This window comes from Phalacrocorax carbo, unplaced genomic scaffold (assembly GCF_963921805.1).
Source record: "Phalacrocorax carbo unplaced genomic scaffold, bPhaCar2.1 SCAFFOLD_249, whole genome shotgun sequence".
NCBI lineage: Eukaryota > Metazoa > Chordata > Aves > Suliformes > Phalacrocoracidae > Phalacrocorax > Phalacrocorax carbo.
In genome coordinates, this window is record NW_026990312.1 from 1 (window position 1) to 13,766 (window position 13,766).

Below are 13,766 nucleotides of genomic sequence, written 5' to 3' on the forward strand. Positions count from 1 at the left end.
CCCCTCCCCCATCCCCCACACCCCAAACCTCCCCTCCTCCATCCCCACACCCCACAACCCCACTCCCATCCCCCCCAAACCCCCCCTCTCCCATCCCCACACCCCAAACCCCCCCATCCCCCACACCCCAAACCCCCCCCTCCCCCCATCCCCACACCCCAAACCTCCCCTCCTCCATCCCCACACCCCACAACCCCACTCCCATCCCCCCCCAAACGCCCCCTCCCCCATCCCCACACCCCAAACGCCCCCTCCCCCATCGCCAACCCCCAACCCCCCCCCCAACCCTCCCTCCTCCATCCCCACAACCCAACCCCCCCCCCCCATCCTCCCCCCCGTACCCCCTTACGGGCAGGGCGATGGGGGGAGATGGGGGGGGGGGAGTGGAGGGGGTGGTGGTGAAGGGGGTCCCTGGGGCTCCCACGGGCTCGTATGGGGTCACACGGGGTCACACGGGGTCACACGGGGTCACACGGGGTCACACAGGGTCATGCAGGGTCACATGGGATCACATGGGGTCACACGGGATCACATGGGGTCATGCGGGGGTCGTGCAGGGTCACACAGGGTCACATGGGGTCACACGGGGTCACACGGGGTCACACGGGGTCATGCAGGGTCACACGGGGTCATGCAGGGTTCACACGGGATCACACGGGGTCACACGGGGTCATGCAGGGTCACACGGGATCACACAGGGTCACACGGGGGTCACACGGGGTCATGCAGGGTCACACGGGATCACACGGGGTCACACGGGGTCACACGGGGTCATGCAGGGTCACACGGGATCACACAGGGGTCACACGGGGGTCACACGGGGTCATGCAGGGTCACACGGGATCACACAGGGTCACACGGGGTCACACGGGGTCACGTGGGGTCACACGGGGTCACACGGGGTCACACGGGGTCATGCAGGGTCACACGGGATCACACAGGGTCACACGGGGTCACACGGGGTCACGTGGGGTCACACGGGGTCATGCAGGGTTGCACGGGGTCACACGGGGTCATGCAGGGTCGCACGGGGTCACACGGGGTCACATGGGATCACACAGGGTCACACGGGGTCACACGGGGTCACACGGGGTCATGCAGGGGTCGCACTGGATCCCTCGAACCCACACGGGTTCACGCGAGCACACACGTGTGCACACACAGGCTCACACGGGGGTCACACGGGGTCACACGTGTGCACACGTGGGCTCACACAAGCTCACGCGGGATCACACGGGTTCACATGGGCTCACACGGGCTCACACGTGTGCACACGTGGGCTCAAAACCGGGTCCCACAGGCTCACACGTGTGCACACACGGCCCACACGGGATCACACGGGATCACACGGGATCACACGGGCTCCCATTACCACTGGGGGGAACACACGGGGAAGGGACCCCAGGGAGGACGTGGGGGGGCCCCTATGGGGCGCGGGGGGTCCCAGGGAGGACGTGGGGCCCTATGGGGCGTGGGGGGTCCCGGGGAGGACGTGGGGCCCCTATGGGGCGCGGGGGGCCCGGGGAGGACGTGGGGCCCCTATGGGACGTGGGGGGTCCCGGGGAGGACGTGGGCCCTATGGGATATGGGGGTCCCGGGGAGGACGTGGGGCCCCTATGGGGCGCGGGGGCCCGGGGAGGACGTGGGCCCTATGGGGCGCGGGGGGCCCGGGGAGGATGTGGGCCCTATGGGGGCGCGGGGGGCCCGGGGGGTCGCGGGGGGCCCTATGGGGCGCGGGGGCGCAGGGGGTCGCGGGGGGCCCTATGGGGCGCGGGGGCCCGGGGGGCGCGGGGGGCCCTATGGGGCGCGGGGGGCGCGGGGGGGCGCGGGGGCCCTATGGGGCGCGGGGGCCCTATGGGGCGCGGGGGCCCGGGGGTCGCGGGGGGCCCTATGGGGCGCGGGGGGCGCGGGGGGTCGCGGGGGGCCCTATGGGGGCGCGGGGGGCGCGGGGGCCCTATGGGGCGTGGGGGGCGCGGGGGCCCTATGGGGCGCGGGGGGCGTGGGGGGCCCTATGGGGGCGCGGGGGGCGCGGGGGCCCTATGGGGCGCAGGGCCCTATGGGGCCCTATGGGGCGCTATGGGGCGCGGGGGGCGCGGGGCCCTATGGGGCGCGGGGCCCTATGGGGCCCTATGGGGCGCTATGGGGCGCGGGGGCGCGGGGCCCTGAGGCGCTGCCCCCCGCAGGGCGGGAGAAGGGGCGCTGCGTCGCCTCCGAGTATTTCCTGGAGCCCGAAATCAACCTGGTGACCGAAAACACCGAGAACATCCTCAGTGCGTGGGCTATAGGGGGGCTATAGGGGGGCTATAGGGGGGCTATGGGGGGGCTATAGGGCTATAGGGTTCTATGGGGGTTCTATGGGGTCGGTAAGGGTTCTATGGGGGTTCTATGGGGGCTGTAGGGGGGCTATGAAGGTTCTATGGAGCTATAGGGTTCTATAGGCATTCTATGGGGGTTCTATGGGGGCTATAGGGGGTCTGTAGGGGTTCTATGGGGGTTCTATGGGGACTGTAGGGGGTCTGTAGGGGTTCTATGGGGGTTCTATGGGGGGCTATAGTGGTACTATGAGGGTTCTATGGGGGCTATTGAGGTTCTATAGATGTTCTATAGGGGTTCTATGGGGGCCATAGGGGATCTGTAGGGGTTCTATGGGGGGTTCTATGGGGACTGTAGGGGGTCTACGGGGGTCTATAGGGGTTCTATGGGGGCCATAGGGGGGCTATAGGGGATCTATGGGAGCTATAGGTGTTCTATGGGGGTTCTAATGGGGGCTATAGGGGTACTATGAGAGTTCTATGGGGGCTATAGGGTACTACGGGGGTTCTATGGGGGCTATAGGGGTTTGTTCTATAGGGGTTTTGTTCTATGGGGGTTCTATGGGGGCTATAGGGGTTCTATGGGGGTTCTATGGGGCCTATAGGGGTTTGTTCTATAGGGGTTGTGTTCTATGGGGGTTCTATGGGGGGTTGTATGGGGGCTATAGGGGTTCTATGGGGGTTCTATGGGGCCTATAGGGGTTTGTTCTATTGGGGTTGTTCTATGGGGGCTTAGGGGTTTGTTCTATAGGGGTTTGTTCTATGGGGGTTCTATGGGGGCTATAGGGGTTGTGTTCTATAGGGGTTTGTTCTATAGGGGGTTCTATGGGGATTCTGTGGGGGCTATAGGGGGTCTATTGGGGTTTCTATGGGGGCTATAGATGTTCTGTAGGGGTTCTATGGGGATTCTATGGGGGCTTTAGGGGTTCTATGAGGGTGCTAGGGGGGCCTACAGGGGTTTTATCGGGGGCTATATGGGGCGGGGGAGGGCTGTGTGGGGCTATAGGGTCTATATTGGACAGGGGAGGTTGTACGTGGGTTATGGGGGCTATAGGGGTCATACAGGGGCTGTGGGGGGGTCTATAGGGATGGATGGGGGGGGGTCTATAAGGGCTGTCCATAGGAGCCCGGGGGGGTCTATAGGGGGCCATAGGGCGGCATGGGGGGGAATATTGGGTCCGGGGGGGGCTATAGGGGGTCTATAGGGGGGTCTATAGGGGGCTGGAGCCGGCTGCCGGCCCCCCCCAGAGACGGTGCGGACTGCGACCCCCTTCCCCATGGTCAGCCTCTTCCTCGTCTTCCACGCCTTCGTCATCAGCAACGTGGGGCACATTCCGCCCCCAGCGCACCCCTCCTGGCCTTCCGTCTCCCCTGCATCTTCTTCATCCTCTCTGGTGAGGACCCCCCCACCCCCAGGGAGCCCCCCCCGACCCCCATAGCTGCCCCGGGGCCCCCCCGGGACCCCCATATCTGTCCAGGGTCCCCCCAGGACCCCCATATCTGTCCCAGAAACCCATAGCTGCCCCAGGGCCCCCCCCAGACCCCCATATCTGTCCCCAGGGCCCCCCCAGGACCCCCATATCTGTCCCAGAAACCCATATCTGCCCCAGGTCCCCCCAGGACCCCCATAGCTGCCCCAGGCCCCCCCATGACCCCCATAGCTGCCCCAGGGCCCCCCCAGGACCCCCGTATCTGCCCCATGGCCCCCCCTAGGACCCCCATATCTCCCCAGGCCCCCCCAGGACCCCCGTATCTGCCCCAGGGCCCCCCCTAGGACCCCCATATCTCCCCAGGGCCCCCCCAGGACGCCCGTATCTGCCCCAGGGACCTCCAGGACCCCCATAGCTCCCCCCAACCCCCCATATCTGCCCCAGGGTCCCCCAGACATCCCCCCCAGGACCCCCAGAGCTGCCCCAGAAACCCCATAGCTGCCCCAGGGACCTCCAGGACCCCCTCAGAAACCCCCCCCCGGGACCCCCATATCTTTCCCAGGACCCCCGTATCTGCCCCAGGGCCCCCCCAGGACCCCCATATCTGTCCCAGAACCCCCGTATCTGCCCCAGGGCCCCCCCCGGCCCCCCAGCGCTGAGCCGGGGGTCCCCGGCAGGGCTGTCGCTGGTGGTGGGGCTGGTGCTCTACATCTCCAGCATCAACGACGAGGTGATGAACCGGCCCAGCGGCTCCGAGCAGTACTTCCAGTATCGCTACGGCTGGTCCTTCGCCTTCGCCGCCTCCTCCTTCCTCCTCAAGGAGGTGCGACGCCCCTCGCACGCTTTGCACGCCCCTCGCACGCCCCTCGCACGCTTTGCACGCCCCTCGCACGCCCCTCGCACACCCCTCGCACGCTTTGCACGCCCCTCGCACGCCCCTCGCACGCTTTGCACGCCCCTCACACACCCCTCGCACGCTTTGCACGCCCCTCGCACGCCCCTCGCACGCTTTGCACGCCCCTCACACACCCCTCGCACGCTTTGCACGCCCCTCGCACGCTTTGCACGCCCCTCACACACCCCTCGCACGCTTTGCACACCCCTCGCACGCTTTGCACGCCCCTCGCACACCCCTCGCACGCTTTGCACGCCCCTCACACACCCCTCGCACGCTTTGCACACCCCTCGCACGCTTTGCACGCCCCTCGCACACCCCTCGCACGCTTTGCACGCCCCTCACACACCCCTCGCACGCTTTGCACACCCCTCGCACGCTTTGCACGCCCCTCGCACACCCCTCGCACGCTTTGCACGCCCCTCGCACACCCCTCGCACGCTTTGCACGCCCCTCACACACCCCTCGCACGCTTTGCACGCCCCTCGCACGCTTTGCACGCCCCTCGCACGCCCCTCACACGCTTTGCACGCCCCTCGCACGCCCCTTGTGCTGCCAGCGGGCCGCGGGAGTGCGCACCCTTGCAGGGCGTTGCACGCTGTTACACGCCCTTGCACACCGTTGCACAGCCCTGGAAACCATTGCACACTGGTGCAAGCCGCTGCCAACCGTCGCGTGCTGTTGCAAAGCCACTGCGCACCCTTCCAAATCACTGCAACCCACTGCAACCCACTGCAACCCACTGCACACCATTGCAACCCACTGCAACCCACTGCAACCCACTGCACACCATTGCAACCCACTGCAACCCACTGCAACCCACTGCAACCCGCTGCAACCCACTGCAACCCATTGCAACCCATTGCAACCCATTGCAACCCACTGCAACCCACTGCAACCCACTGCAACCCACTGCAACCCACTGCAACCCGCTGCAACCGCTGCAACCCACTGCAACCCGCTGCAACCCACTGCAACCCGCTGCAACCCACTGCAACCCGCTGCAACCCACTGCAACCCGCTGCAACCCGCTGCAACCCACTGCAACCCACTGCAACCCGCTGCAACCCGCTGCAACCCACTGCAACCCGCTGCAACCGCTGCAACCCACTGCAACCCGCTGCAACCCACTGCAACCGCTGCAACCGCTGCAACCCACTGCAACCCACTGCAACCCACTGCAACCCGCTGCAACCCACTGCAACCCACTGCAACCCACTGCAACCGCTGCAACCGCTGCAACCCACTGCAACCCACTGCAACCCACTGCAACCCGCTGCAACCCACTGCAACCCACTGCAACCCACTGCAACCGCTGCAACCCACTGCAACCCACTGCAACCCACTGCAACCGCTGCAACCCACTGCAACCCACTGCAACCCGCTGCAACCCACTGCAACCCGCTGCAACCCACTGCAACCCGCTGCAACCCGCTGCAACCCGCTGCAACCCACTGCAACCCACTGCAACCCACTGCAACCGCTGCAACCCACTGCAACCGCTGCAACCCACTGCAACCCGCTGCAACCCGCTGCAACCCGCTGCAACCCACTGCAACCCACTGCAACCCACTGCAACCCACTGCAACCCAATGCCCTGACGCCATGTCCCCCCCGGCAGGGCGCGGGCGTGATGTCGGTGTACCTGTTCCCCCTGTCACACCCCCTGTCACACCCCACCACGCCCCGCCACGCCCCGCCCCGCCCCGCCCCGCCCCGCCCCGCCCTGACGCCGTGCCCCCCGGCAGGGCGCGGGCGTGATGTCGGTGTACCTGTTCCCCCTGTCACACCCCACCACACCCTGTCACACCCCACCACGCCCCACCACGCCCCGCCCCGCCCCGCCCCGCCCCGCCCTGACGCCATGTCCCCCCCGGCAGGGCGCGGGCGTGATGTCGGTGTACCTGTTCCCCCTGTCACACCTCACCACACCCCACCACACCCCACCACGCCCCACCACGCCCCACCACACCCCACCACGCCCCACCACACCTCACCACACCCCACCACGCCCCACCACACCCCGCCCCGCCCCGCCCCGCCCCGCCCTGACGCCATGTCCCCCCCGGCAGGGCGCGGGTGTGATGTCGGTGTACCTGTTCCCCCTGTCACACCCCCTGTCACACCCCACCACGCCCCACCACGCCCCGCCCTGCCCCGCCCCGCCCCGCCCCACCCCGCCCCGCCCCGCCCATACGCCATGTCCCCCCCGGCAGGGCGCGGGCGTGATGTCGGTGTACCTGTTCCCCCTGTCACACCCCACCACGCCCCACCACACCCCACCACACCCCACCACACCCCACCACGCCCCGCCCCGCCCCGCCCCGCCCCGCCCCGCCCCGCCCTGACGCCATGTCCCCCCCGGCAGGGCGCGGGCGTGATGTCGGTGTACCTGTTCACCCTGTCACACCCCACCACGCCCCGCCCCGCCCCACCACGCCCCGCCCCGCCCCGCCCCGCCCCGCCCTGACGCCATGTCCCCCCCGGCAGGGCGCGGGCGTGATGTCGGTGTACCTGTTCCCCCTGTCACACCCCCTGTCACACCCCACCACGCCCCGCCACGCCCCGCCCCGCCCCGCCCCGCCCCGCCCCGCCCTGACGCCGTGCCCCCCGGCAGGGCGCGGGCGTGATGTCGGTGTACCTGTTCCCCCTGTCACACCCCACCACACCCTGTCACACCCCACCACGCCCCACCACGCCCCGCCCCGCCCCGCCCCGCCCCGCCCTGACGCCATGTCCCCCCCGGCAGGGCGCGGGCGTGATGTCGGTGTACCTGTTCCCCCTGTCACACCTCACCACACCCCACCACACCCCACCACGCCCCACCACGCCCCACCACACCCCACCACGCCCCACCACACCTCACCACACCCCACCACGCCCCACCACACCCCGCCCCGCCCCGCCCCGCCCCGCCCTGACGCCATGTCCCCCCCGGCAGGGCGCGGGTGTGATGTCGGTGTACCTGTTCCCCCTGTCACACCCCCTGTCACACCCCACCACGCCCCACCACGCCCCGCCCTGCCCCGCCCCGCCCCGCCCCACCCCGCCCCGCCCCGCCCATACGCCATGTCCCCCCCGGCAGGGCGCGGGCGTGATGTCGGTGTACCTGTTCCCCCTGTCACACCCCACCACGCCCCACCACACCCCACCACACCCCACCACACCCCACCACGCCCCGCCCCGCCCCGCCCCGCCCCGCCCCGCCCCGCCCTGACGCCATGTCCCCCCCGGCAGGGCGCGGGCGTGATGTCGGTGTACCTGTTCCCCCTGTCACACCCCACCACGCCCCGCCACACCCCACCACGCCCCGCCACACCCCACCACGCCCCACCACACCACACCACGCCCCACCACGCCCCGCCACACCCCACCACGCCCCACCACACCACACCACGCCCCGCCCCGCCCCGCCCCGCCCTGACGCCATGTCCCCCCCGGCAGGGCGCGGGCGTGATGTCGGTGTACCTGTTCCCCCTGTCACACCCCACCACGCCCCACCACGCCCCACCACACCCCACCACGCCCCACCACGCCCCACCACGCCCCACCACGCCCCGCCCCGCCCCGCCCCGCCCCGCCCTGATGCCATGTCCCCCCCGGCAGGGCGCGGGCGTGATGTCGGTGTACCTGTTCCCCCTGTCACACCCCGCCCCACCCCACCACGCCCCACCACGCCCCACCACGCCCCACCACGCCACGCCCCGCCCCGCCCCGCCCCGCCCTGACGCCGTGTCCCCCCCGGCAGGGCGCGGGCGTGATGTCGGTGTACCTGTTCCCCCTGTCACACCCCCTGTCACACCCCACCACGCCCCACCACACCCCACCACACCCCACCACGCCCCACCACACCCCACCACACCCCACCACACCCCACCACGCCCCGCCCCGCCCCGCCCCGCCCCGCCCCGCCCTGACGCCGTGCCCCCCGGCAGGGCGCGGGCGTGATGTCGGTGTACCTGTTCCCCCTGTCACACCCCACCACACCCCACCACGCCCCGCCCCGCCCCGCCCCGCCCCGCCCCGCCCCGCCCTGACGCCGTGCCCCCCGGCAGGGCGCGGGCGTGATGTCGGTGTACCTGTTCCCCCTGTCACACCCCACCACACCCCACCACGCCCCGCCCCGCCCCGCCCCGCCCCGCCCCGCCCCGCCCTGACGCCGTGCCCCCCGGCAGGGCGCGGGCGTGATGTCGGTGTACCTGTTCCCCCTGTCACACCCCACCACGCCCCACCACGCCCCACCACACCCCACCACGCCCCACCACGCCCCACCACACCCCACCACGCCCCACCACGCCCCACCACGCCCCACCACGCCCCGCCCCGCCTCGCCCTGACGCCGTGCCCCCCCGGCAGGGCGCGGGCGTGATGTCGGTGTACCTGTTCCCCCTGTCACACCCCACCACGCCCCACCACACCCCACCACGCCCCACCACGCCCCACCATGCCCCACCATGCCCCACCACGCCCCACCACACCCCACCACACCCCACCACGCCCCGCCCCGCCCCGCCCCGCCCCGCCCCGCCCTGACGCCGTGCCCCCCGGCAGGGCGCGGGCGTGATGTCGGTGTACCTGTTCCCCCTGTCACACCCCACCACACCCCACCACGCCCCACCACACCCCACCACACCCCACCACGCCCCGCCCCGCCCCGCCCCGCCCCGCCCTGACGCCATGTCCCCCCCGGCAGGGCGCGGGCGTGATGTCGGTGTACCTGTTCCCCCTGTCACACCCCACCACGCCCCACCACGCCCCACCACGCCCCGCCCCGCCCCACCACACCCCACCCCACCACGCCCCGCCCCGCCCCGCCCCGCCCCGCCCCGCCCTGACGCCATGTCCCCCCCGGCAGGGCGCGGGCGTGATGTCGGTGTACCTGTTCCCCCTGTCACACCCCACCACACCCCACCACACCCCACCACGCCCCACCACGCCCCACCACGCCCCACCACGCCCCGCCCCGCCCCGCCCCGCCCCGCCCTGACGCCATGTCCCCCCCGGCAGGGCGCGGGCGTGATGTCGGTGTACCTGTTCCCCCTGTCACACCCCACCACACCCCACCACGCCCCACCACGCCCCGCCACGCCCCGCCACGCCCCGCCCCGCCCCGCCCTGACGCCGTGTCCCCCCCGGCAGGGCGCGGGCGTGATGTCGGTGTACCTGTTCACCAAGCGCTACGCGGAGGAGGAGCTGTGCCGGGCGCCGGCGGCCCTGCTGCGGCCGCGCCTCAGCGCCTGCTCGGGGCTCTCGGGCCAGTTCCTGCAGCCCCGCGCGTGGCCCCGCGCCCGCAGCCCCTCCGACGCCTCCTCCGACGTCTCCATCCAGATGACCCAGAACTACCCCCCCGCCATCAAGTACCCCCAGCACGGGCACCTCTCCACCTCCCCCTGCTAGGGGGGCCGGGGGGGCACCCGAGGCATGGGGGGGGCACCCGAGACATGGGGGGGGGGGCATCAGAGACATGGGGGGTGGGGGCACCAGAGATATGGGGGGTGGGGGCACCAGAGATATGGGGGGTGGGGGCATCAGAGATATGGGGGGTGGGGGGCACCCGAGACATGGGGGGGGTGGGGGCACCAGAGACATGGGGGGCGGGGGGCACCCGAGACATGGGGCGGGGGCACCAGAGACATGGGGCGGGGGGCACCCGAGACATGGGGGGTGTGGGGCACCCGAGACATGGGGGGGTGGGGGCATCAGAGACATGGGGGGGGGGCACCAGAGATATGGGGGGTGGGGGCATCAGAGACATGGGGGGGGGGGCACCAGAGACATGGGGGGTGGGGGCACCCGAGACATGGGGCGGGGGGCACCCGAGACATGGGGGGGGGGGGCACCAGAGACATGGGGGGTGGGGGCACCCGAGACATGGGGGGGGGGCACCCGAGACATGGGGCGGGGGGCACCCGAGACATGGGGGGTGGGGGGCACCCGAAACATGGGGCAGGGGCACCAGAGATATGGGGCGGGGGCACCAGAGACATGGGGGGTGGGGGGCACCCGAGACATCGGGGGTGGGGGGGCACCAGAGCCATGGGGGGCGCAGGGGGGGATGGGGGCATCAGAGCCATGGGGGGTGTGGGGGGCCACTGGGGGCGTGCGGACATCAGGGGCGTGGGGGGGGCACCAGAGCCATGGGGGGGGGGGGCCTGTGGAGACACCAAGGACATGGGGGTGACGGGGACACTGGGGGCACCAGGGGTGGGGCACTGGGAACACTGGGGTCATGGGGGTGACAGGGACACTGGGGACATGGGGGTGGGGCACTGGGAACACTGGGGTCATGGGGGTGACGGGGACACTGGGGACATGGGGGTGGGGCACTGGGGACACTGGGGACATGGGGGTGGGGCACTGGGGACACGGGGGTGATGGGGACACTGGGGACATGGGGGTGGGTCACTGGGGACATGGGGGTAACGGGGACACTGGGGACGTGGGGGTGGGGCACTGGGGACACTGGGGACGTGGTCACCAGGGCCACCAGTGACAGGGACGCTGACGGACAGGTGGGGACAGAGACATATGGGGACATCAGGGGTTGGGGACATCTGGGGCCACCAGGGTGGGGACACTGGGGACACTGGGGACACTGGGGACATCTGGGGCCACCATTGATGGGACAATGGGGCCACCAGGGTTGGGGACACTGGGGACACTGGGGCCACCATGGATGGGGCCACCTGGGGTTGGGGACACTGGGGACACTGGGGCCACCATGGATGGGGCCACCTGGGGTTGGGGACACTGGGGACACTGGGGCCACCATGGGTGGGACAATGGGCCCACCAGGGTTGGGGCCACTGGGGACACTGGGGCCACCTGGGGTTGGGGCCACCAGGGTTGGGGCCACTGGGGCCACTGGGGCCACCAGGACCCTGCTGGGGACAAGGCCACCACTGGGGCCACCACGGCCCCCTCCCATCCTGGCCACCGGCGGCCATCTTGTCACGCCAGCCCCGGCCAATGGCGGGTGGGACATCGCTTGGTGGCCGTCCTGTCCTGCCACCATGGGCGGGGTCAGCCACGGCGGCCATCTTGTCACCTCAACCGCGGCCAATGACGGGCGGGGTGAGCCATGGCGGCCATCTTGTCACCTCAACCGCGGCCAACCATGGGCGGGGTGAGCCACAGCGGCCATCTTGTCACCTCAACCGCGGCCGATGACGGGCGGGGTGAGCCACGGCGGCCATCTTGTCACCTCAACCGCGGCCAATGACGGGCGGGGTGAGCCACGGCGGCCATCTTGTCACCTCAACCGCGGCCAACCATGGGCGGGACATGACTCGGTGGCCATGTTGACCCATCAACTACAGCCAACGATGGCCAAGAAGCAGCTCGGCAGCCATCTTGGGTGGCCACCGTGGCCACCGTGGCTCAGCAGCCATCTTCTTCTGCCACCACGGCCAATGATGCTCAGGAGGAACCTTGGCGGCCATCTTGTCCCGCCACCACAGCCAATGATGGACAAGCAATGGCTCGGCGGCCATCTTGTCCCGCCACCACGGCCAATGATGGACAAGCAATGGCTCGGCGGCCATCTTGTCCCGCCACCACGGCCAATGATGGACAAGGTGAGCCACGGCAGCCATCTTGTCCCGCCACCACGGCCAGCGATGGACAGGATGTGATGCGGCGGCCATCTTCTCCTGCCGTCCATGGCCAACACCAGGCAGGAAGTGGCTCGGCCGCCATCTTTATTGCGTCCCCATTGACCCCTGGGTGCTGGGGGACCTTCCAGGAGAGGACCCTGAGAGTTATTTGGGGTGGGGGGGGCAGATCCAGACCCCTCCCTCCAGGCTCTCTGCTGCTTTTGAGCCCCTTTGGCTTTAGCGATGCTTCGTGCCCCCCACTCCCCCACCCCAGATTTAGGGGTCTTCCCCTGACCTTTGAACTCTGCCCCCTGCCCCCCGCGTGGCTGGTCCACGGTGGGGTTGGCCCCTCCCACAGCTGCCAGCTCCCATTAGCACAAATTGGGGGGGCGCAGGGGGGGCCCCAGATGTCTGGGTCCTTTCTGGGGGGGGCGGTCCTAGAGAAATGGGGGGGCCCCAGATGCCTGGGTCCTTGCGGGGGGGTGGGGGATAGCTTTGGGGTGGGGGAGGGAAGGGGGAGCCCAGATGCCTGGGTTCCCCAGTCCGGGGTGGGAGGGGAGGACACCCCCCCCCCCCAAATTTCTGTGGCAATAAACGGCTTCAATATGTAGCTTCCCCCCCCCCCCAAAAAAAATAGAGGGGGGGAGGGGTTAAACACCCCCAAAGTGGGGGCAGCGGGGGGGGTCCTGGTGAAGGGGACCCAGGGAGGGGGAACGGGGCTGGGGGGAGCATTGAGCCCCCCCTGCTCTGGGGTGTGGGGGTCCATCCCCCCCCCCGGGTTTGCACCCCCCCCACCCCGCTGTACGATATGTAAATAGGGATCGATGCGACCTCAATAAAGGATTTCAAACTACCCCCCCTCTGTGTGACACCCCCCCCCCAAAACCCACCCCTGGGACCCCCAAAAACCTCCAGTACCCAGTGGGAACCCCACTTGGGGGGGGTAATGGGGGCTGAAGGGTAAATTGGGGTCTGGGGGGTGTAATGGGGAGGTGATGGGGGCAAATGGGGTCCGGGGGGTGTAATGGGGGGGTGATGGGGGCAAATGGGGTCTGGGGGGTGTAATGGGGGGTGATGGGGGCAAATGGGGTCTGGGGGGTGTAATGGGGGGTGATGGGGGCAATTGGGGTCTGGGGGGTGTAATGGGGGGTGATGGGGGCAATTGGGGTCCGGGGGGTGTAATGGGGGGTGATGGGGGCAATTGGGGTCTGGGGGGTGTAATGGGGGGTGATGGGGGCAATTGGGGTCCGGGGGGTGTAATGGGGGGGTGATGGGGGCAATCGGGGTCCGGGGGGTGTAATGGGGGGGTGATGGGGGCAAATGGGGTCTGGGGGGTGTAATGGGGGGTGATGGGGGCAATCGGGGTCCGGGTGTGTAATGGGGGGGTGATGGGGGCAATTGGGGTCCGGGTGTGTAATGGGGGGGTGATGGGGGCAAATGGGGGCTGGGGGTTGTAATGGGGGGGTGATGGGGGCAATTGGGGTCCGGGGGGTGTAATGGGGGGGTGATGGGGGCAATCGGGGTCCGGGGGGTG

The 13,766-nt window shown here is 70.0% G+C and overlaps 1 protein-coding gene across 1 annotated transcript; it reads left to right on the forward strand.

Annotated features, from left to right (window-relative positions):
• Nucleotides 1-2,011: 2,011 nt before the first annotated feature.
• On the forward strand, nucleotides 2,012-10,070 carry LOC135310994 (voltage-dependent calcium channel gamma-7 subunit-like). Its single transcript, XM_064440138.1, is given in 5 exon segments — nucleotides 2,012-2,270; nucleotides 3,561-3,646; nucleotides 3,649-3,706; nucleotides 4,420-4,565; nucleotides 9,777-10,070. Coding segments are annotated over 5 exon segments (807 nt in total). The 3' UTR covers nucleotides 10,035-10,070.
• Nucleotides 10,071-13,766: the final 3,696 nt, after the last annotated feature.